A 26,028-nucleotide genomic window follows, 5' to 3' on the forward strand; every position below is an offset into this window, starting at 1 on the left:
ACATACAAGTTATATTTCATTACACTGTATTATGTGAAAATACTGTAAACAGTTTTCATCCTGACTGGATCCCTTGTTTTTTTGTGCTGTTTTTTTGAGTTTTTTAGGTGTTGTTTTTTGTGATTTTTTTTTTTAAGAAGGGATCTGGTGGGAGGGGCAGTGGTGGGTAGTGCAGTGCTGCTCACGTATACATAGCCTTAAAAGCCTCTAGTTTTGCTTCAACAGCTTTATTCCAGTTTTTTGACAAAATAATCAAGAAGCAGAGGATGTGGGCATTCAAAACAAAACTGGAAAGTAGTTACATTTCTCTCCACACATCTGAAAATTTAAGTATTCTTAAATAGATATAAGTTCTTTTGTTTAAGCTCACGAATGTCGGAGTATCTTCCTCTCTGTGAAGAGGGTATCAGGTTGCCAGATGTCAGATGAGGATCAACCACACTTCTTGGGTTTCTGTTCTTTAAGTGTTACGCAATAATCTCTACTTCGTTGCTACTGAATCTCACAATAGCCCCGAGCCCAGCTCCTGCTCTAACCCCACAGACACAAACCACTTACTTTTTGTTTACAGACCACACAGGAAACTAAAAAGAGATCAATTTCTCAGGATAGTCATGAGAGACCTGGGGTTATAGTTATCAAACACTGTTAGTCCCCTAAGCAAGTGATGAGGAAGGCCCATGGTTTGACTCTTTGAGAGTGATGGGTTTTGAAAGCTCCAGTCTCTCTTTTTACTGCATCACTCCTTCCTAATGCATTTGAGACCCAATTTGCCAGAACATGCAGACAGTTAAATATAACCACCCTGAAATCCCCTCACTAGTACTCGCTGACTGATGCAATGAAGTGCTATGCTCGCACCTGACTGCATCTTCTTCAAAACTCCTCAGGCCTAAGGACATAAAAGGCAGTACACAAAAGTAAAATTACATTCTTAGGAACGTGGATTTAGCTGGAATTAAAATTTATTTCAATAATTTGTATCTACAATGTACATAATGTGAATTTGAAAGTGTCTATGCTAGCTTTGATTCTGTGTTTCAAACAGAGGTGATAAATTATTCTAAGTGTCCTATGAGCTCTACCTTCAAAATTTTCTCTTTAGTCCCTTTCTGCGCTTACTAACTTGAAAGATAGCTCAAAAACAGAATAACAAAGTAGTAAATTCAATGACTGTCTCTGTTAGATCAATCTACATCTCCCTCCAACCTAGGAGAACCATTTAAGTCTTTGAAAGAATGCAAGATGAAATGAAAGAATGAATGAAAGATGAAAGATGAATGAAAGAATGCAAGATGAGTTGGAAAGCAAAAAAGAAGAATCACTAGTAACTAAAATACTATTAGGAATACAGCAATCCTCAGAGACCAATGTGGCCTAATTTTGGTCAGAATCAAATGCAAAAAAAGATAAACTACATGTTTGAGGTAGTAGTGGTTAGTAACTGGGAACAGTTTAACCACAAAAAAAAAAAAAAAAAAAAAGTACATTTCTATTTCTAATATAAGCCAGTGAATCACATTTCCCTTCAGTGTATACATATTTACAAAATTAAAGATAGATGTTTTTAGGGACATTCAGAATATCAGAAAAAATATAGTCTTTCACTTTCACTTCTCTGTACACCTTTATGTACTAAAATGCAACATAATAAGCATGGAACTTTTTTCAGAATTACATAAGCTCCTCCAAATGCAAATCCAAAGGCAAATGCAACAGTAATATTTACCAACAATTGAAAAATTTTTCCAATAGCAGCATTTGCATAAATTTGTGCTGTCATCAAGCTTTTGTTTCCCCTTGAAAAGTTTATCTAGTCTGTCGAAGCCACATTGCACTAAGGAAGCAAGCCAAAGTGTCCTTTTAAGGTGATGTTTATCCTGAACACATCAGTTTGACTATAAGACATAGCACAGACTTATATATGTACCTTCTTATATAACTTCTTAAATAATGCTTCTCTTTCCTAATGTATTTTGGCACACTGCACAATAATGTGGACATATCTATGTTTACTCATAATCAGAAAAAATTCAAGATGAGTTCATCCTCATTTGCACTGCCATCACTGTCATGATCTAGCAGCCTTCTCTAACAGCAGTGCAGCACTGAAAGGAGAGGTGTTGTTCATAAGAAATTCAGTGTTATAGCACATTTTTGTGTGCCCATACACCATATTTCAGCAATTATACTTGGAAATCCTCTTTTTACAACTATATTTCTAGATTCATGCTGCTTAGACAGTGTTGGTATTACACACGATACGTGTTATTTTTATTATCTGGTAGGTTACAGTAATGCTTAATGGCCTGGAGGCTATTATGCCTGGTACCATGTTATTAAATTTATTATTAGCTTATGATCTATATTGGTAAGCTATACACAGTTCAGTGGCAGTAGACAACATCAGTAGAAAAAGTCATGTAAAATTCTCTATCTGATTTTAAGACCAGTATGAGCACATTTCCTTCCCCAAAAGACAGAAACTCTGACCAGTTGAGGCACTGGCACAGGCTGCCCAAGAGGGTGCTGGAGTCACCATCCCTGAAGCCGCCGTACTGAGGGACGTGGTTAAGTAGCAGTATTAGTGGTAGAGGGATGGTTGGGCTGGATGATATTAGAGGTCTTGTCCAACCTTAACGATTCTATGACTATGACAATAAATTCTTGCAGGTTTCATTATATCAGTTAGATAAAAATGTAAATCTTACAGATGTCCTGACATCAGTAAAAAAGGCTGCCACAATCTCACACTAAGCATGACATACTAAATAGCATGCCTCAGACATGAGAAGGATAACACATCCTCTATCTTACTAGGCACTAGAGAACCAATGAGAGGAAACAAAGCAATAGGAAATAGAATTTATTTTCCACGTCACACAAAGAAGTATTTGTTTTGCTGGGGGTATGGGGAAGGTGAAGGAACAAAGAAGCACAAGAGGGAGGCAGCAGTGAATTTACTTCGTAGCACATAAGGAGTAATGAGAAGGCAAGGGAGGCTTTTCCTAGCTGTCATTAAGAAAGCTGTTCTGCTTGATTGCTTTCTGACTGTTTTCTCTTCTGAATTTATCAAAGCTTTTCCTTTTAACAGAAAACACCATCATAAACAATTTAAAGCACATTTTATATTTATATGTAGTAGTAAACAGTAGTCCAGTAATTCAGTCTAATAATGCAAACTTCTAAATTTTTTTGGTTCTCTGTGTTCATATATCTGATTTCACATTAATTCAGCATTGCCACATCAGGAGACCCTCAGGTTATAAATCCTAGCATTGAACTGAATTTTGTGGGTATCAATTATGCAAGGTTTGCCACTGGAAAAAAAAAAAAAAAGGAAAAACTGACCCACCCATCATATTTTGAAGTCTAAAATGCAGAAACAACTGCTTGAATCATATTCATTTGGCTGAGGTTATGAGTCTGGGAGCCTGCAGTTGATCAGCCCTGCCTGAGAAGTCACAGAGGCCAGTGGGAATTACAGTAACAGGGTTTCAGTAGACAAGAGCGTAATTCAGTCAGCTTTGAAAATATATATATATATCCATGAACAGAAGCCTAATTTCTCCTTGCTTTTTAACTTTCAGTTAAGTTTCTTCTTTGCTGTCTTTTGAGCCACCTGTTCTTTTCAGTATATTTAACGGAGTTTGAAGCCTTCACATTCCCATGTTGGCTGAACTTTAAAACAAATACCATCCCATTTCATCACTTTTATCATTAGCAATTTTTTACATACTAAAAGCACTTTAAATATGATGTTAAAACAAACCGTATATATATCTTTGTCAATTTCAATAATTACAGAATATAGTTCTTTTCTACAGTACTGACCTTCTGGTAAAATGATTTTGTTTTGTTTACATTTTCTTACATTAAAAAAACAAAAAAAACAAAAAAACAAACAAACAAAAAAAAAAACAAAACAAACAAACAAAAAAAAAAAACCCACAACATACACACCCTGAAAAAGAAGTTGTGGAATAGAAACCTGAAAAGAAGTGCAATTCTTTTGGTAGAATGCATAGTAACATTTTCCTCATCTACAAAGTTAACACAGATAAATTCACTAGTAAGTTAACTTCAGTTTAACTTCAGATAAAAATGCTACGTATTCTTACTGACCAGGATTTTCTAAGTCCAGACCTGAACTTTCATTATCTTGGTTTGTACAGCCCTCTTCCTCTTACCATTGTCCTGTTGCATTGAAAACAAATTCCTATTTCCTTTTATCGTTTATATGCCATTCTTATCACTGTTCCTCTCTGAACACTAGTCTACATCACATGAATTTAGAATGCTATGAATCAAGATATATCATGGATTAAATTGTTGCATTTTAAATGCTAGCACATTTATAAATTCAAAGACAGAGATGTATTGCAGTTTAAAGATGCTGATTTTAAAAAAAAAAAAAAAAGGGAAAAAAAAGGAAACAGAGAAGCAAACATCATTCTTTATACTGCGATTGTATCTTCAAATGGCTATTTGCATTACAAAAGAAAAACTATGCACCTGAAAGTCCTGTTCGCAATAGCACCTGTAAGCCTGAATCACTGTGATTCCCATCTGCTTTCTGAGAGGTCCATTCCCTAGAGAGTGTAACCACCTGCTCTTTAACACAATTATTTCATCCACTGTATTGTCTTGTAAATTCACTTATTCTCCGTAGATCAACAGAAGCTAAAGGTTATGCAAAATGTGATCTTTATTATTTCCAAAGTGAATTAGTTGAACTAATTGAACAGGTTCTCAAAAAATGATTCTAAAATCATCTGTTATGAACTACAACCATTGTGTTCCAGTGTAAGGGAGCAATGTGCAAGGAAAGAAATTACACTTCAGAGAGAAAATAAATTTTAGGAACATAGTTCAAGAACAACAGCCAAAGAGTATAAGGAAGAAGCCATTTATGGACCTCTTCCTGTCCATGAATTTGTCTAACCCTTTTCTGAACTAGTTGATGCCATCCGCCTTTTAGGGAAGCAAGTTCCCAAAGGTCCCCAACCAATGACCCTGTAAAGCACATCTTCTCTCTCCTCTGAATCAATCACTGATTAACTGCAACAACAGCCTGATATTCCCTATTCTGGAGGATCTGGCAAAGTTCCACAGTCAGCCTATGCCTCCTTTGTGATTCTGTAAACTTCAAACACACCCCGTACCTGCATTCCCCTCCCAGGAGTGAAGGGTCCTGAAGTTTCTTCTCATAAAGCAGCTGCAGGATCCCCTTGATCTTTCTACCATTCAAGTTCTGGGAAAGCACTAAAGCAAGAAAACCCCAGGAAGCATTGTGGACCTTCCAACTGAAAATGTTTTCTGAAGCACCTATCCCAGCCTTCACACTGCTTTTCTTGTCCTGAGGTAAGGTACCAGAGTGGGTAGAGAACTAATGGCAACAAACAGAAATAAAAGTGCACTACTAGGTTACTGGGGCACAACTACCACCAAAGTCTATTTCTGGTTAACAAATGCCTCAAAACCATACAGATCATAGGAACCTAGAGGGTCACTTTTTCAGCTACAGAGACAAAAGCTTAAATTTCTATGGTTTCCTGAGAACAGTACTAATTGAAAACCAAAATTCTTATGTGACAAGAAAAACAAACCGAACTTCAACAGCAGGTGCAAATCTATTTTAAAAGTAGAATATGATCATAAGGAAAAAAAAATGAAGAAATAACTCTTTCTTTCCAGGCTAGTAACATTTCAAGACTCTTGTCTTACAAAATAAAAAATATATTATAATTCAGTCTGAACATACCACTGTCAAGTGAACAGAAGTTTGGTGACACTCTTTAAGTAGGAGAAGCTTTGCCAAGTAAACAGCTCACTCATTCCATTCTCACAGAGAGAAACATTTTATTGCTTTGTGCCCCTTCATTGTTTACAAAAGAAAAACATCTCCTCATTTTAGTCAAGAAAGCTTCTGTTCCAGAGAACAAAGCCTTCATTTGGGTTTCTCTAATCTTTGCGGTGTTTGCAAGTTGGTGTCAAAAATGTTAGTGACAGCATGCTGTGTTACAGGTCTGTGGGGCAAAAGCAGTCACAAGAGACTTTTCACCCAGGTTAGGAGACCATATTACCATTCTAACTACTTCCTATGGAAGTCACAGTTGTATCAACATCCTGCTGTTTTGTTTGTATTTAACTTGGGCTACGACTCTGTACACTCTCAGCATGAATCCTACAATTAAATGGAAGCAGTCCACCAGTTACTAAAAAGCAGTCTAGTGTTCTACATTGAAAATGATACAATTTTTTATTTAGCCTTGTTTCAACTTTAGTAATGCATAAATATGTTCAGTGAATTGATAGTAAGTTGTCTCATAATCTTTAAAAAAAAAATTAAGAAAAATAGTATTTTCTGAAATATATTTTTTCTCCACTAGCCTATTGTCTGAGCTGTCAAGTAAAAATATGCTATTTTAAAGAGTTCTTATGGGAGAAATTATCATAGCTACCCTTCAATCATAAGGTTATAGCAGAGCTGGCAAAGTAAAAAATGTAATGATACTACTTCCAAAATAATATCTTATTAATAGTCTAAGAATTCTGACTGCTGTATTTGCTTAATACTCAATTCAAAGACTATCCTTTATTTTCCTGTATCCATCACTATTTATTTAGCTGAGAACTATGTTTAAGATAGGTGCTGTCTCTTTTTCGGACAATCTTTTAATACAACAGCATTTATAAAACAAGTATAAACTATATTTTGCCTACATTTTTTTTTTTAATAACACCTTGATTCCTAGCCTAGGCAAGAATCATCTAATTCCTTGCTTTTTTGCTTTTTTTTTTTTTTTTTCAAGAGAGAAAAAAGAAAACAACACAAAATAAAACCACTGCATAACTATTAGCACAGGAAGCAGAGAGTGGCCGTAGGGAAGATAACATTTTAAGTGGTTTTAAAGAGTGAGCTCCAAGAAATTTCAAAGCGTATTTGCAAACTTCAATCACCTCGCCAGTTTCTCCCTTTTTACAGCATTGTTTTCTTCATCCTCGCTGTGTTTGGAAGATCCCCCCAAAAAAGGAAAACAACTTAATGACTACATGCAAGTAAAGGCCTTAGACTTTCACCAAGGATTTTCCAGCCAATGAGTTTCATGCTTCTGGCCTATGCATTCACTGAACAGGTGAGCTGCATACAAAATCACTCTGAAATATTCCAGATGCATTGGATTTGCTGCTCACAGAGAGATTTCAGAAGAAATTTTGACCACAGCTGTAGCCTTGTAGCCACAGTGGTGAGAAAGAAACCACTGTGCTGTGGGTAACAGAAACTCTAGGGGTGGAGTAGGTAGGATGTAACTAGGCAAAAATATGCTGAGTTCCTTTCCCTCCCCAAGCACCAGTCTGCATAGTGATGGATGGAAAAAGTAACAGAAGAATGAAAGCAGGGACACGATCTGATTTACCCAGGTGTTGGAAAAATGTCTGTGTTCTCCAAACATGCACCAGCCATGCAGCTCCTGCTAAGCTACTATAAAGACATGAAATCCCCAACTTCTACTTGAGTAAAATTTATTGATGGAAATATGGGGGTATGTCTGCGGAAAGCCAGATGAATTTTAAGTTTCCTTATACTCTGCCACTAATATTCCATGAAATATTTTGAATTCCCTACAAATTGTGACCATCTAGTTCTACATATCATAAAGCCTTCTCCTTGCGCTGTAGTCCTTGGCTTCTAGAATTCATTCTAGGTCCCTCTACATCTCTGCAATATCCAGAGAAGTCCACCTGTGGCTATTTTTATGCATCCATGCCTGGATTTAATCCACTAAAAGGGGGGAAGAGGACAAGTCTGGCAAAGTAGCCAACAAACTCACACTGGTTCACTTCCCTGCAGTTTCCAGCAACAAATCACTTTCTTGCTCTGTGAAACTGCTCCTCCACAACTTGTTGAAACAAACAAATCCCAACCATGGTCTTGCATTCAAGACTGGCATTTAGTGGTAAATGCAGCTGCCCTGTCCTTTTGTGGCAAATCAGCTGAATGACCAATCCAGGAGGTAAAATTGAAGTACGCATACAGCACTCCCACAAAGGGTGGCAGCTGGTAGGACTGAATGCTTGGTGGAAAAAAAATTTTATCCCTTTCTTCCCACAAATATTTCATGCTTGACTATACACAGGTGCTGTTAAATGAATAAAGTAAACATACTGAAAAACAGAGATAAGCAATACTCATTTATTATTTTCAGTGAAAAAATGGGGAACATTCTTAAACAAAGGAAGGGATGTTTAATTTTATGCTGTCACTAAGAAAATCTACTGAAAAATCTATTTTTTTTTTTTTTTTTTTTTTGTTAATCACAGCACAGCAATGATCTATTTTTGGTACTGAATTGAAGGACTAGTAGCTGGTTATTTTATTAGATCTTTAATGCTTCCTTACTGGAGTAATCTGATTTATTCCACATTAGAGAAAACATGTATTTTTTCTTCTGAAAATTCAACGTGAATTATAGGGCAAAGTCACTTCCAGTGAAACTGGTTTAGTAATACCCACAGGTGATGGCATGAACTCCATTAAAGGCAATGAAATTACCCCACTTCACAAATTCTTGGCAAGAATTTTATTCAGAAATTTCAGTGTACTGAGTTGACTACTAAAGGAAATTCACAGTAATTAACATGGATCTCAAAGGTTGAGAATTCAATAGTCAGTCTTCAAGTCAAAACATGAAGTTCAGTTTTTTGTAAATTAATGTCCTAGTCATGGACTGCTAACTGCCAAGAATGTTAAATGTAACTAAGTCACTGAAAGGTCATCAAATTAATGTAAAAAACAAATGAATGAGCATTTCTAAGAAATCCTCCAGAAGTTCTCAGTAGTTTTCACTCCTTACTGCAAACTTTCAGAAAACAAAAACAAAGATATCTTTTTAACTGTCAATTTCTAATTTCAAGCCAATTGAAACCTTCTATGAATGTGAAACATTTTTAAAAAATGTTTCAAAATGGCTTTTGTCACACTATATAATGCAGAAGTCTTTTTTAAAACACTCTCAGTAATTATGAAATAAGCTCATTGATTTTGTTATGCTCAGAAAGAGCATAAAACATTAAGACAATTAGGCATTGTGATGGATTTGAACACATGGTGTGTTTTGCTGTTAACATGAATCCGTAACTTCCATTAATGTCAGTATGAGTTATACACTGTCCCAAAAATACGACCATAACAAAAATATTTCCTCCAGAACTAATATACTAATATTTTTATAGACATTTGGAAAAAAAAAAAAAAAAAAAGTCTCACATCTAGAAAGTGAAAGTACATGAAAAACCTCCTCCAAATTTTAGCACTTTGGAACTCACAAGAATAAATCTCAGATTTTTACATACTGGCATCAAGATAAGAGTAACTTCATATTTATCTCCTTCCATCCAACTACTTTTCCTTAAATAGTACTTATCTAGTTCCAAGTTCAAAAAGACTAGGCAGATAATGAACAAGATTAAGCTCCTATCCAGTTTTACTCTAAACTTCCTTAAATAACTGAATTTATATGGGGGCATGTAATGACAACTGGAGAAATTACATAAAACTGACAACCAATTGTAGTCTGTAAATTAAGATGGATCTTGGCAATGTCAGCCAGATGGACACAGAATGCAGAGTTATGTTTGGAACTTGAACATAATATAAGCATAGGAAATCATCATGAATGCTTTTAAACACAGTTCATGCCTATTTAACTGGAAACTAGCAGCCAAGAAACCATAATCACTCCATATCAAATAATTAAGTGATAAATAGAATTTACAGTCAATTCTTCCAATTAATTAATTAGCTTAAAGTATCAGAGAGAAGCTAGATGAAGAAACTCTACTGTACTAAGTTACTACAAAACAAAATTGTAATTATTCTGTCAGCGGGTTTCTAGGTCTTAGCTAGCATCTGCAATCTGTTCTTGAGAGTATCATGTTCAAAAGAATAATTTAAGATCTTATGTAGTACAATGTATTATAGCAGTTTTATAAAGTTTGTTCATTGAGCACTTATTCAGGCAGCAATTTCAAAAATTAAAAAAGTACTGCAATGAAATATCTGAATTATTTTATAAAGACTTTACTAATACATATACAATCTAAGTTATGTTGTTTTGTGTATTTTATTAAGTTAAATAATCTGGTAGACCTAAGTAAAATTAAGGTTCACACATATTTAATTAGACAATGTTGTGTTTAATTGAATTTATGTAGCTCTTCTCAAACATAGAGCTCAAAAAATGAATAAACATTCAGTTTTTGCTTCTTCCTAGATTCAGTTCTAATGTTGTCTAAGAGGTAAAACAAAGAAACAATAAATAGAAATTATTGTGTGAAAATTTCACTCATTACCATCTGATAGTGTCACTCACTCTCACTATTCGTGCTCTCTGTTCCTAATATCATGTAATACGATTTTATATATTTTGTTTTGTTCTCAAAGAAACAGATCAAAGCTCTATATAGAAGATAGATGTCTGCATGAAAAATGCCTGTTGTGAATGTCTAGGTTATCATAGGTGAACCAATACGTACATTAAAAAAACTCAATAACCCCAAATTGTGTATATATTCAATATATCACATAATACTATAAATCACACATATTACCAATTTATATACACCTCATTAAAATAAAAAGCAGAAGTTCTTTTGATTTCATGGAAGCAGTCATTGTAAGATTAGTGTTTCCATACCTATATTAGATGGCAGCCATTCTTAAAATCTGCTTTTATACAATTGCAGGAAGCATATGTGGCCATCTGCCACCTTGTCTTTTTTAAAGCATTATTAAGATATTTTTTTCTGATGATTTACCTTCCTTTGAAATGTCAGGATAGCGACAACTACCTAGATAAAGCTACACATATTTCAAATGTTTTTGTTTTTGTTTTCTCCCCAACAAAACAGTTTGGGAATTAGAACAGTGAGTTTTATTTGTTGACTGTTAACTATGTGTTTACTGGGTTTTCTGAGCCACAACAACTTCACTTCTTTTCTGCAAACGCTAACTTTAAGGATCATGCTAAAGCCTTATTAAAGACATTTTCCCTTATCACACATAGGAAGACAAATTTAATTAAAGGTCAGTTTGGTATGCTTATATATTGTGATAATGTATACGCTAATAGGTGCTTGTTTTGTGTTTGTTTTTTTTTAACTAATTCAATTCAATCATTTTTGCACCATCCACAAAGTTGACGAACCCCTTTCCTTGCATGATACTAAGAAAACTCCAATATACATTTCTCAATGAAAGACGGGGCCTTAAATATTCCTATGGAAGTTACAGTGCAATGATATTTTAATTGCATGTATCAAAAAGTAGCATTCAAAAATTCTTATCGTGTTAAGTGTTCAGTAATGTAATGAATGTAATGTAATAAGCAAAATGAACACTCTATTTTTTTTGTATTTTCAAAGATACTTCAGTCCTGCTATTAGAAGATCATGGGTTTAAACAGAGAGAAAAACATTCTTTTAGAAAGAAAAAAAAAATAGTTTTCCTAGAAATTTGAGAAAGCAATGTACTTACTTCATTTCTAGAATTTCTTCAAGTTGCTTTCTCCGCTCTATTCTCAGGTTAGCCAGATGTGCTTCCTTCTCAGCCAAAGACTGCTGTGTCGAGGCAAGACGGGCTTTGGTAGAATCTAGTTCTTGTCTTGTCTTTTCCAATGCATTCATCAGTTCTTCTACCTAAAAGAAAGAGAATTTTTTAAGCTCCATATTCTTCATAATAAGTAAAGAATACATTCACACACAAAAGGAATTACTTTAACTAAGTGGCTGTTCATATCCATTCCTGTTTGAAAAACAAACAGAACATAATTAAAGAAAAAAAAAAAAAAAAGTAGTGTTTCTATGAATCTTGTATCAATTTTGCATCTTGAATCTTGTAACATGTAAGATTTATACAAATCAGCACTAACACATACTGCCAGCAATGTATTTAACCTGGGCCACTGTCACATACAGACACAATTTACAAATATTTTCTGCATCATTTATATTATTGTAGTTCAGGGAGGTGATAATTCATCACAAGAAATTTTAGATTCAGATAATAGTTATGTATTTTAACATTTTAATAGTCTTCATGACTGTCTATATCCTTTCAGCAAAAAGTTGTTCAGAGAAGCTGTAGATTCTCCACACATTGGGTATTTTCAGAGTTGGACTGAACAAACTTAGGGAATTGGATCCAGCTCTAAAGTTGTCCCTGCTTTGAGCAGAGTTTTAGAATGCATTGCCTCCATTGGTCCCCCTGGTAACCCAAATTATTCTGATTCTTGTCGTAAGGAGGGCAGTAGCATGCATTGTTGTTCATATTCACATTGTTATCATACCCACCAGGCTACTCTTCCCAAGACAACCAAGAATCTCTGAAGTATGGAATAAAAAAAATGTAAGGTAAATGTTAGCATTTGCATTGGTAAATGTCAATTGGATTTAGGGTAAATTACTTGCAGGAATTCAGAAAAACTTCCTGCTTCCAGAAAATAAAATTTAAAGGTAAAAAAGCGCACGCTATATTCTATCGCGTTATTTAAATAACAAAGATTACACATGACTCCTCTCTGAAGGCAGAAAAAATTCAGCTGTGATCATATTATCAGTTTGCTTACAGAGAAAGTAAGATGTTTCCCCCAAAGTTCATGTTTAATTGTTGTTTGCAGTTATCTAAATTCTAGTAGAGTGCAATTAGTGATTATGAACCACTTTTTTTGTTCAAGCTAAACACTCATTGCTTTGCTTGCCTAACACATGACAAGTTCAATAAAGCAAAATTAATAACCCAGTGTCTACCAAATTACAGTGAGTAGGACTCACACTGTTTGAATATCATACATAAATTACTTACCTCTTCTATACCAGTTACATCTACATCCTTATAAACGCTATAATAAGTATCAATGCAATTCAAGGATGCATCTGATACCCTCCAGGGTTTAAGATGTTGTATTTCATTAAGGCAGTATCAGAATTGTCCATAGCACTGGAATTACTGATGTTCAACCTCCAATTCAAACAGTAAAGAAACACTTCTGTAAATAAGCGCAAGGAGTACAAACCAAGCCACGGAGTCTGAGAAGGAGCAAGACTGTACTAAAATAGACGTCCATATTTTAAACCATCTAAGGAAATTAAAGGCTTCAGAAAAAAAAAAAGCCAACAAAACTGTAGATTTGTTAAGGTATATCAATCACATACTCATGTATTATTAGAAAAAAAAGAGGTCGAAGTTTGAGAAAATAAAACTGAAAATCTGAATATGAACATTTCTTCAAACCACAAACCATTAACATATGCAGATTGGAAATTTATATTTTCATTTATACTTCCAGCACAACATTTGCCAGCCAGTTCTTCCTTCACTTTTTAAATTTGACCCAAGAAGTTTTCATATTCAAATTTTTAGTTTTTGTCTCCAAATTCTTAATATAAGCACTATTCTCTTATTTGATATCAGTGTTAGAATGATTAAAAGAATGCAACTATATCACCTTTGAGATTAAAATCAAAATGTTGATTTACAATCTCCTAGTCCTACTGCATGGAATGGAGGCAAGTCCAGTACTACTAGAGCAAAGTTTTAGCTTTCACACCTACAGCAAAACGTTTCTTTCAAGAGCATACAGGTACACAGCATCTTGAAAAAAATTAACACAACAGTGTCTTTAAGATTTATTTACACAGAAAAGTGTCTCAATTTCACTGCTGTGTATCAGTAGAGTATCTGGAAATCCAAGCAGCCCTTCAGTGCCTCCCAGTGCTGCACTGTCCCTGTGTCAGCTGTGCCAGTGCTGGCCCAGGTCTGCCTATGGCAGCTGGCACTGCCTGCAACACCTCAGCCCTGCTGCTCACTGAGCTCTGCAGGGCTGCTGTTATGGCTTTCAGAAAGCCTAACTGATGGCAGTACTTCAAGAATGTTAATAAAATTAGTACCAGAATTTAACTTTACATTTCAGAATGGCAGAAAACCAGGAAACCAAACTATTGCAATTCTTTTTAAATTTTGAATCTATTTTAAATGAACGCTTTCTACTTGTACCACATCACATTTCCAAGTCCTGTCCTCACACACCAACATCAGTTTCACACTAAGATAAAGAAAGAAAAAGAAATGTATGCTGCTGAAGTATACATCTGCATTACCAGATTCTGTGAATTAAAGAAGGTTAAAGTTCAAATGAGTGACAGATTATTAAAAATGCCCTGGAGCATTCTTAATTCCAGATTGGATCCGGCTCAGCACAACTCATGCTAACATAATACTGTTCCAGTTTGTGGGAATAAGGAGAGGGAGGGACAACAGCATGTTTTCTCTATTTAAATACAATATATTTCTGCAGAATGATGACAAGCTGGCAGCTCTCCAGCAGTCAAGGTTAGTATTACTAGTATCACTATCTTTAAATGGTGGGCACTTCATTTTTAATAATGATATTAGTTATAAATAATTATAAATAACTGTAAATTCAGGATTTCCCTTACTGAATTCAAATATCAGGAACTACATCTAAACCCCATGCCAACTTAATTTAAACCCAATCTCATATTAGTAGACACTGATTATTTATTAATTTTGCATGGTAAAATTCAAAGTGATAACTCCTACTGTTTAGTTTCAGCTTCTTCACTTTTGTTTAATACAAGAATATTAAACGTTATGGATAATAATAAAAAGCGTAGTAAACTATTCCATTCATTCAATACAAATACGAGCCACATTTTTATAACAAAAAAGTGTAAAAATCCACACAGTTGTTTTTAAATGTCCTTTTTTTCCCATTTGCTAAGGAAATGCTTTTTACAATTTTTTCTTCAAAGTCACACACTATATAAATTTATCTCCAGTTCTGTAAAGATTAATTTAATGATGACAACTTTTTCTTTTTTCCTCCCTATGATTAAGCATGAGACTGGAAAAAAAAAAAAAAAAAAAAAAAGACTAATTCCTTAAGGTTCCTCTTTGTGGCTTTCATACAAACACAGTCTGTCACTGGACTACAAGGACATAGATAACACAGTCACAGTGATAAGGGAAAACAGACGAAAATGTGGATTTGTACACACAAATACCCACTTGCCATCTCTTCTGACTCAGGCAGGAGACTTCAGCTTTTTACACTAATGGCTGCTGGTCATGCACAGAACCACTCTACCTTTTGGCCAGTTCAATTGAAGACACACAGGTCCAGCATATGTCATGTTGACCTGCAATATGGTTTGCAAATATCTTGTTTCTTTCTCCTCCTAACACGAGTCTTTACCAGTGTACAACAGCCTAACTCGTTCCATTTCAAAGATGCTCTTCCCAGAAGGGAACTGGTGGAGTAAAGTGCCATACCGAGCTTTGCAAGACATGGAAATAACTTCTCTGTCATGCTTCCCTCCAATTACTTCCATTCCCATTTGTCATCCATAGCCAAATTCCTCATCTCAAGACTACTTCCATCACAACTTTTAAATTCAGAAAACAGGTCTAACAAAAGCAACGTACATATGGAGAGTGATGATCCCGAGCCTTTTCAAATCAAGAAATTAGTCATAAATTGTGTCTCACAATTCTGGATATTGGAAAAAGCAACCATATTCTAGGATACACATACAGATTAAAATAAACATGTCAGTGAAGCATTTGACAGGAAAGCAAGGAGATTTATTACATCCAAGATAATAGCTCATTTTTGTGTTTCTGTTGTTTTGTTTCATTTTGTTTTATGACAAGAGTCCAATGATATCAACTAGCAATGCAGCGAGAGTATGACACAAATTACCAGAAGTGCTGATAGAGAAAACCTCATGAAATGGATGAAATGATTTGCAATCTCCATAGGAACAAAATAGCACAATTTTCGAGTTGGATGCCATGCTGCAGTATTTGAAACCAAAACTTTTTTGAGATTACTACATAAAGCAGGATTCAAAATACTTCTATCCTCCTGCTAAATCCTATGTTAATAATATACAAGGCTTAGTTTTATTCAGACAAGGAAGAGACAGTATAGATATAGGACAAATTCATCTAGACTTGTTATGGCTACCAACTATGTTCATTGATATGAGAGAAATATATTTCCATCCCTACATAAAACATTCCGGAATTTAAAATATCCCCATAGGTTAAAAGAAACGTATCTATCATAAAAAGAGGGATTAATCGTGTACCAGTCTTTATCATATTGATGTTAAGATTCTGCAAGATAGATTAGAGAAAAGGCTTGAAATTATTAACTTTCTTGAAACTGTCAGTAAGAATTCCCATCACTTTTTAATCTCAACTCAATAGTTCAATAAAAGATAGGGCCACAGGAATATATTTATTGCATTCATTGTCTGGTCTTCCAGTTAAGATAGCAATTTCATCTGTAATCAGAAAACAAGCTTAAGTAATTTTGAAATACTGGTAATAATCAGATAAGTAAAATAATAATCATACATAAGCCAAACCAAAACAACCAAAAGCAACAAGATTTGTATGTGTTTATATATATATATATATAAACATATATATAAACAAACATAGGTCACCCTGAAAGTAATGCCTCTTATTTATTTCCAGGGAAACTACAGCAGATATTTGATAGAGCAAATTCTCAGCTACAAAACACTCTTTTCCAACACAGACACCACAATTAGCTCTTCATTTTCACCAGAATTTTCACCAGCAATGAACAAGAGCTTGCATACCCTGTTCATAAAAATCTACTCCAGCTGAGGTGGGTGACCCACTGCCACCACTGCTTAAATGCATGACCCACCACCTCACTGTGCTCACATGTTTGGTTTCCATAAATGTTCAGCAAGAATCAATGAATGACAACGGGCATTTTTTTTTTCCACACAGATGAATTGAATTCTACAACTTTTCTTCATACACAATTCCATGAGAGACGCCATTTTGTCACATTGCCTCTCTGCTGCCATCTGTCACAAGGGAACAACATTTAATGGAATACTGGTTGGAAGGGTCCACCTCCAGTGCCATACCAGCAATGTCTGCCTCTGACATTGTGAGCCAACATAATAAAAGAGAGGGCGTGGATTTTGGAGCAGCCCTTGCATGAGCGTGTGTATAAAATGGCATGTATATTGTTTAAACCAAATAAAAAAATATAAACTCTGTTTTAGTGTCGTTTCTAGACACATGGAAACCTCTTCAAGTGCAACCACAGTTGCAAGATGTGAATATGACCTTCAGCAAAACTTAAAGGGATGGTCAAAGTAGCAGAATATTCTTCATTAGCAGCAAAATAGAATTGTATGATGAAGTAATTACTGTAACATTCTGATTCTGCAATGCTGTATAAATTAAAATAATAAATAAACCTCACACTATGTCAGTAAAGATACAGTATTCTAAGTGTTGCATGAATCAATTAACAAACGTTCTGTGCTGAAGGTGAACTCATGCTGACAAAGCCTAACTCACCATTGGCCTCATTCAACCTTAGAAGTCATCCACACATACTCTGTAATGGAAATAAGACCAGACATCTAAGCAACTGCACAACTTCACTTCTTACAAAAAAATTATTTTCTTTTTTTTTTTTTAATTTAATTAGAAAATGAATTATTTTATTACCATATTTTACTGGTTTCCTCTCTTTCTCACTGAACTTCATTTGAGAAAGTCTATGATTATTTTTAAGTGGCTGGTGGCCTCAGTTCTGCTCAAACTTACACTTGTTTGACATCATACAAACCTAATAACAAAAGTAGTATTAACAACACTTTATAGTTGTGCAAATGGAAGCAGATTTAGATGGTATGTATTGATAAATTACAGAGCTCAACCTAGTGTTTCCAGAAGCATTAACAAATATAGAGTAGTAATTGAATTAGCTATTGAAGATATGTTGATTTCAGTAGGACACTCAGTTGTCCCACATGATACTGTATGTGGAAGAGAACTCTTGTAGGCTGAAAACAATTACACTGTGTGATTTCAGTGTTGAGTCTCTTCAGATAAAGCATGCAAGTAGAGCAGAGCAACTCTTTAGCTGGTGTTAAAGTACAGCGCTGTCAGACTGGACTCTCTGGTTAATGTCAATAGCACTGCGTATAAAAGGTGACTAAAGTGTGTACAAATGTTGATCTTTGGAGAAGGCATGCCTAGAATCATACACACATCTACTATTTCATCCACCAGGTCAACTTCAGGGAGAGAGGGCAAATTGGGAGTTTTCTTGCCAAAAATTGATTCTTAGCACACTTGTTAGGTTACACTGCACAAAGCTACTTCCCCCCTGCTTTTAATCCATAATTGCAATCTATTATTAGAGTTAGAAATGCTTCTCCCTTATAGCATTTCCAAAGGCAGCAGGGATTCGTGTGGTATGCGTAAAGTCTTGCTGCAAACAGTTCATGTACATAAGAGAGTTTCTCCACACGCTACAAAGTGCTTACACATTGTAAAAAAGCAACCAAGAGTTAAAGTGAGAATGTTATGGTATAAAAATGCTTGGATAATTTTGCATGAAAAATCTCAGAAAGTAAGGTTTCCTATCTAGTTTTAGTACAAGCTAAATAATGTTAATATGCAGCAAGAGAAATAAAAAGAATCGAGCAATTGCTAACTGAGGGCAGCTTCTGTACCAAGGAAATTTGATACTGCCTTTACTACAGTGACATTGAATGCAGAGTTCATGCGAGTACTGAATGCCCAAGGAAGCTGCATCTGAACTCTTCTTTTAATGCAGATAATCTTTTCCTGTTTACTTAATTCTATGGCATTTTTACTATAAACTTATTTATGCAATATTTTATAGGCTTGGCACATCTACAAAGGTCACAGTGACTTGGATATGCTACATGCTTAAAAACTAAAGTAAAGTGATTGCTATTGTATATAATGCAATATTCCCTACATAAATAACTGTAAGCAAAGTCATAGTATGGATATACATCAAAGAGACAAGTTCTAGCTCTGGTGTACCCATTTGAAAACCAGTCTTATCAAGAAAAACTCATCAATCAGTAGTTTAGTTACAACCTTATTGAAATTTATCTATACTCATAGGAGAAGTGCAGGAGAACACATGGGCAGGACTGCAGAAAATTCACTAATTATTTCAGATGTGATATGCAAATAAACGATGCAAGTTTACCAACAGGGGTCCTTTGTCTACATGTTAAAGGAGATACATTAAAGATGTATTGTAGATAAAATAGAGATACAATAAAGACTATTTTGAGTCATTTCTGGTACTTTCTCTTTAGGAAAAACAATTCCATAGAAAGTGATCTTTCTAAAAAACAATCATTAAAAAAAAAAAAAAAAAAGAAAAGAAAAACCTGCTCTGAAGGATCAGTTCAGGAAGAAAACAGCCAATAGGATCAAAATTAAAGTGTTTATGAGTCTGTCCAGGATAGGACAGACAAAAGAACAGTGTGAGGAAGCCTGAAGAGAACAACAAAGTATCTGGCAACTGGACTCCATTATTAACACATGATAAGCTAGGAATGATTATATGATGGAGCAAAAATATCGACCCAGAATTTGTCAGAAGGAATTCCTCCATGAAAGCAGTTTATATTGAGCATGACAGATTTTCAAAGCACTAAAGAGAAATCTCACCCAAGTAGAAGCTCCCTGTTCACACTACCCCCTCACCTACTGCATAGTAACAAGCTTACTGGATAAATCAGCCACAGATCTCTGTGCCTTGCCTCAATCAACACTCTAGAGAGAAATTCCCTATGGGAGGAAAAAGCAGCACTGGAGGAGGATGCCAAACTCAAAGCAGTAGCAGCCTCAGGAAATAATACCTGTGCAAAAAGGGAGTCAGATGTGAGGGTGGCTGCACAGCTTGTTACATCTGACAGCAGGGCTGCCAGCACTGGGGAGAAGCCAAGCAGGCATTCACAGAGCCCATGGATGCCTGCACAATGCTGCAGACACACGAGCTCAGGGGGAAACTATGCAGCAACTGAATGGATTCACACACGTAAAAACACATGTAGCACTGCAGAGCAAAGTTGCCGACAGACAATTACACACACATAGAGCATTCAGTAATGAAATTATGTAGGAATGGCTCACTGTGTTTACAGAGATGGAAGAAGAAAACGGTCAGGAAGAGAACTTTGATAAGGGCAGCAAGATAGTCCTGATAGACCAAAAAATGTCCAAAAATGTCCATTGTAAATGTCAAAATTCAACTGGAAGTTGGCTTCTTTCCCAGGTAGCTAGCAATAGGACAAGAGGGAATGGCCTCAAATTGCACCAGGGGAGGTTCAGACTGGATGCTAGTAAAAAGAGTGGTCAGGAATTGGAACAGGGTGCCCAGGAAAGTGTTGGAGTAATCATCACTGCAGGTCTTAAGAAAAGGGTAGATGTAGTACACAGGGACATTTTCAGTGGGCAATATTGGTGACAGGTGGACTGTTGGATTAGATGATCTTAGAGGTCGTTTCTCAATCTTAATGATTTTATGAGTGTATGATATTTAAACACAATTCTTCAACACTGTTTTGGATGGGCTATTCAATCTGCCAAATTAGCTCCAGTACATTTTATAGTAGATTATAGAAGATTAAACTTCTTGAGTATCTGGGCTGTATTATGAGTAAAACACTCAATGTTCTACTGACATGTTTCAAGAGATCTCACCTCTAAAATGCATAGGAAAGAAAAATGTATTACTTTTTTCCACAGCATAATGAAAATAAAAACACCAATAATGTAACTGTGCTCAATAACACACAATGCCATAGTTAGAAAACTGCCTGTTAGATTTATGGTTAGAATTATGACCCCTGTGTTAAGTATACAGCACTCTAAGAAGCAGATTATATAGTTATTTTGTTTTTTTATTCTTCATATTTCCAGACAGATGTAAAAATTATTTGAAGTGCTTGGGAAAGAAGATAGTCTAAATATAATATACTTCTAGGGAAATAACATTTTCTTCATTTAGACCTCAGGCACTGCTGATGGCAGAATAAGATTGGAATGTGCAGATAATTATCTCTGAGGGTAGTCAACAGCTAGAAGTCCTTCGTAATATCACCTTTAAGATCAAGCCAAGACATTCCAGTCTGAATCGAGGTTTATTTATTAAAGGATTTAGCACTTTTAGATCCTATATTGCCTGGAAGACCACCAATTTCCATTCCCAAATATCTAATTTCTCCAGTTTCTTGGTGAATACATAAAGACCTTCAAAATAACTTCAGTGAGCACACACATATGCACATGAAGGACATCTAAATTCCTTCCCCTCACTAAGATGAATTCCACAGGAAACACCTCTACACAGCAAAATCCTCACAGAGACTGTAGAAGATTTCAACAATTCTCACCCATTTCAGCTACACAGCTTAGATAACTGCAGGCATTTGTAATTGTAAGTTCTTGTTTTTGTTTTTGTTTTTTCATGATCTTGATTGGTATTGGATAAGGAATACTGAGAAGAATAGAGATTTGAGATTGGAAGGAAAAAAAAAAAAGTCTTTATCCTTTTTCCTTGAGCTAACAAAAACAAAACTCAAAAAACTAGACAAGATAAGTGAATACTGAAGTACTCTGAATATATTTTCTAATCTAGGAAGAGAGCTAGACATGCAAAACAAGGTTTTGGGTCTTTTTTTCCCCTATTTAAAAACTCCATTTGAGATCAGTAAATAAAATTGTTATTTAAAACTCTAGATCAACAATTCTGTTGTTAATTGTTTTTTTCAGTCTGGGTCTTTTTTTGTGCTGATAGCACTTACTTAAAAACTTACTGTTCATGATATAAGATCAAAAGCAATGGCTTATAATACAACATCCGTTGAGTAAATTTGTGTGATACTGTAATATTAAAAAGGATTTCTATAAAAGAACAGAAAAGAAATATAGCCTTTCTATTTATAGAGGATTTGGCCAACAACAACAACAAAAAACCCTAAACATTCACAGTATGATCCTGGTTATCCAAACTTCCTTGCTGTATCTACTGAACTGTTAACATGTCTTCCCATGACAGTGACTTCTCATGATACAAACTTGGAGTCATCCAGACAAATTTAGTGTCATAAAGATTGAATAACTGGTTACTGCATTATGAATAATCTTTCATTCAAGATGCATCTCATGGCACTTCATGCAATGTTATACGACATCCTACCCTCAAGAAAAGGAAAAATTGGCCATTAAAAAATAGCTTCAACTATTAAAAGTCCATAGTAACATATGGTAATAAATAATAACTATTAATCTACTTTTCTCCTGTAATACTATATAAGCAAACAAATTTCACATTAAGAAAAAAAAAATAAAAAACCACTGGCAAAGAACGTTAAATAATTTTTTTAAAGAAAAAAAGAATATCAACTTTTCCAAGATAGTATCAGTAGTATCTGTCTCTCCTTTACTCTAGTAGAGTTCATAGTTAAGCCAAAAAGAGGCCCAGAAGATAAAACATTCCCCAAACTGAATAAGTTTCCTGTACGTAGCAAAGAAGATTCAAGTTCCTTATCTTTAAGTACAACAACCTCCCCGCCTGCCTCTGCTCCCCCCTCCTTCTCCAAATAGGGTTTCAAAGCAAAAAAGAAAAGCCCATTGTATCCTCTGTTGGGAGGATATATTCTGCCTCCACTCATTGCCATTGAGTTCAGCAGCATAGAAAGAGTATCATTAATACAGATATCAACCCACTATTATTTCTCCTCAGAGTTGCATTTGGAAATCGAAAGCATGCTAATCTTCCCAGTACAGGCTTATAGTCAGAAGCCCACATGGTACCAAATATACTGTAATATCTAAAATAAGAGTTTTGAAATAACAAAGAACTGAACCAAAACTAAGGGCATTTCTGTCTTTAATAGAGAAGCCTGCTCAGAAATAAACACAACTGTTCATGAGAAAGATATTAGAAGCAGTAAATTTTTGGGTGATGAGTGGTTTTAGGTGTGTAATTTATGTGTGCAAACACTCATTGGTGGTATGACCAGAAAAACAGATATCATGGAATGAAAAAAGAGTAAAAATAGAGAAAAGTGGAAGATGTGGATACATGCTCTACTAGGCTGACAAACAAAACTAGCAAACTTATATGAAAGATCAGATTGTGACATATTTTCATGAAAGCAAAAACAAAAACAAACACTGTTGATTTAAGAAAGAAAGTTGGCAGGAAGCTGCCATTAGGTCCTCTACAGTTTACACTATATTTTTTTTCTTCCAGACACTGCCAGTGGGAGGTTTTATAGGATAATGATATACTGAGAAACTTATGACAAGCACGTCCAAACAAAGTAAAACATATTTTTCACAAAACAGTAAACTTTGATAGCTTAAATCCATGGAGCCTGAAGAATAATTATTGCAGAATTTTTAACTTGTAAAACCTGTTTTAGGGAATTTAAGTATTCTTGACTTTTTCCAGAAAATATTGCTTTAGTAGGAAGTTATTCTTTAAAAAAAGAGAACAGAAATGGGAAACGGTTATACAAAAGTGCTGAATATTAATGTGTTTAGCAGTTTGATGACAGCAAAAGTAGACAAATATCATAACTGGCATCAATTTATATTAATTAACTGATGGTATATTAAACAGAATTTTAAAAAATGAAACTGGCATAAAACTTGATCGCTCTTATTTTGAGAAGCTGTCTTTTCTCAGTTGTACTTTGAGTTTGTTATCAAAATAGTACATGCAGGTTGGAGTATTTTTAAATAAGCTCTGTAAATGGAGATTGTGACAGTCATCAGCTCAGTCACTGTGATGACTTTTAATGTACAAACATGTGGCTAATTCCTGACATATCAAAACCATGTACAATATGTGAAGCCCTTTTCACGTAGTAGAATTACTTTGGCTAAGGCTTTGTAGAATAAAAAGATTACTGAATAAGAATCAAAACTGTTTTCTTAAATATTCTGTGTGATAGAAAAAATAAAAATTATTGGCAACAGAAGCTTTTCTAATCCTAAGAAAACTTCCTGTTAAAATTCAGTCCTGACCCAACAAAAATTCTGTCTGAACCTGCTGCATAGGTGATTTAGGTAAAGAGGCCAAATCAGTTCTTCTGACACTTTCAGATAGGGAAGATGAAGAATGAAATGCTCCTCTAGCTATACAATGTAGTCCTGGATCTGTGCCATAGTCTGAGAATTAGACTGAGCACTGACATATGACAGGAATATAAATGCTGAGCATGTACATTTTAAATGTTGAAATTTTTACTTTATTAATGACAGTGATTCTTACAGGGAGATTAAATAAAGATGCAATCAAATTGTCAGAAGGATGTTTTGAGGGGGCAAAAATAGCCTCCTAGCATCTTTACACTGCGCACCTAGCCACATGGAAACATTTGTGTATTTTCTTCTGTGATCCCAACTAAGATTCAGCTTTACCCAGACACAAGTCTACTGTCTGGTGCATAACTGCTCTCAGAAATAAAAAGGCTAAGAAGAAGGTAGGATATGAGGCAGACTAATTAATCTAAACATAACAGCTGAAAAGTAGTACCAGAATCTGAGATTCTTTCAACAAATTAACTATATTGTTCAGTTACACTTTGCATACATTATCCTGACTGTACTGACGGCCTAGCACTTGGAATGCAAGTGTATAATTCAGAGTTTAGTCCCTAAACTCTCTGAAGTCATTTTTCTGTTGTTACTGAACTACATCTTTAAATACATATTGACTAATCCATGGTTTCATACATCAAGTAGACTATTTTTCATATACAGACTTAAATCTGGCTTTAAAAACTGTACGATGAATTGTAAAAACAGTTTAAAGTTATGATTGGCTGATAAAGTGAAACTCTACTCCATTTCACTTGGATTAGCTTGCAGCTGCAAGATATAAATTCTGTGTGAGAAACAGTACATTTTTTAATGCCCTTTGAATTATCATGTTTTTGCAAAATGAAGGACAACTGGTTTCATATGCAGGTAAGAAATATTGGCGTAAGGAATGTTATTTGATTTTAACTGAGTCATGTTGCCAGAATGCATGAAACAGCTGCATGAGCTGAGTATCTGCCTGAGGCTACAACTCCATTTCCCTCATCCTTTACCACCTGTCTGTGCTAAAGTTACTGGATGCTGGTAGATATCAAACCCCACTGGGATCCTTAACTATCACAATTGTGAAATGGATTCTCTGCTATTCTATTGACTCTTAATATTTACACATTTTCTATCAAATGAGACAGCATTATCACTGTCATTCGCAACACTTTTTGGAAAGTATGTAATAAATAATAAACTCAAATACAAAAAAAAATGATTAAAGCTAAATGGAGAGCGAGGCTAAACTCTTAGCCCAGTAAATTAGGCTTTTTCTGTTTCTCACATCTATAAATTCACTGAATGATTATTCCAAGATGACCAAAAGGCTGCTGCTCTTTTGCATCACTCTTTATCTGAGGGTAGCAGTGACCAAATAGCTAGTACAAGTACCACTAAGGGAAAAGGAAGAAAAGAAGAAAATCTCACTGTTCATGGGGAGGAAAAAGAAACAGGTAACAATACTGGGATGTTTTAATATTCATAGAATCACAGAATGGCTTAAGTTGGAAGAGACCTTCAAGATCATGAAGCTCCAATCCCCCAAACTAGCGAGATAGTGAATTCTGTCATATGAATAAAAATGGCTGACAAAATGTCAGTACTGTTGAAAACAGAACAGTTTTTGAGAATTCTTGGAGATTAGATCTGATAACAAAAAACGCAGTCATGACAATATTTCAGATTCCAAGACTTTCTGGAACAAGCAATCTGCTTAACGCTGGTTATAAACATTTAGAATAAACTTTGGAAATCCACGTTGATATGCCAGATTAGTCATTTTTTTCTTATGACAGAATAATTGGTTTTGATGAAGAACCAAAGTAGCAGCCATATTTGGTAAAAAAAATCTCAAGTCACATAAGTTAAAGAAAAGTACGATTAAAGGGTAAGTTGCAAAATACAGATAACAGTCTTGTTAGGAGATTGTACAGGGCCACCAACAGTTCACTGCTAATCAACTATGATGTTTTAAAAATGGGATTTTTCAGGGCCAAGTGATATTC

General features: G+C 34.9%; 1 protein-coding gene across 6 annotated transcripts in view; it reads right to left on the reverse strand.

The window, feature by feature from the left end:
* The window catches only part of ERC2 (ELKS/RAB6-interacting/CAST family member 2), a 428,344-nt gene that overhangs the window by 190,120 nt on the left and 212,196 nt on the right, over positions 1-26,028 (reverse strand). For all 6 annotated transcript variants that reach the window (XR_007379214.1, XR_007379215.1, XR_007379216.1 and 3 more), the window contains one exon: positions 11,540-11,700. Coding sequence is in view for 3 of the 6 variants with exons in the window: in XM_048956930.1 (XP_048812887.1) it covers positions 11,540-11,700 (161 nt within the window). In the remaining 3 variants the exon portion in view is untranslated. The remainder of the gene's footprint in view (positions 1-11,539; positions 11,701-26,028) is intronic.

Source organism: Lagopus muta, chromosome 11 (assembly GCF_023343835.1).
Source record: "Lagopus muta isolate bLagMut1 chromosome 11, bLagMut1 primary, whole genome shotgun sequence".
NCBI classification, from domain to species: domain Eukaryota; kingdom Metazoa; phylum Chordata; class Aves; order Galliformes; family Phasianidae; genus Lagopus; species Lagopus muta.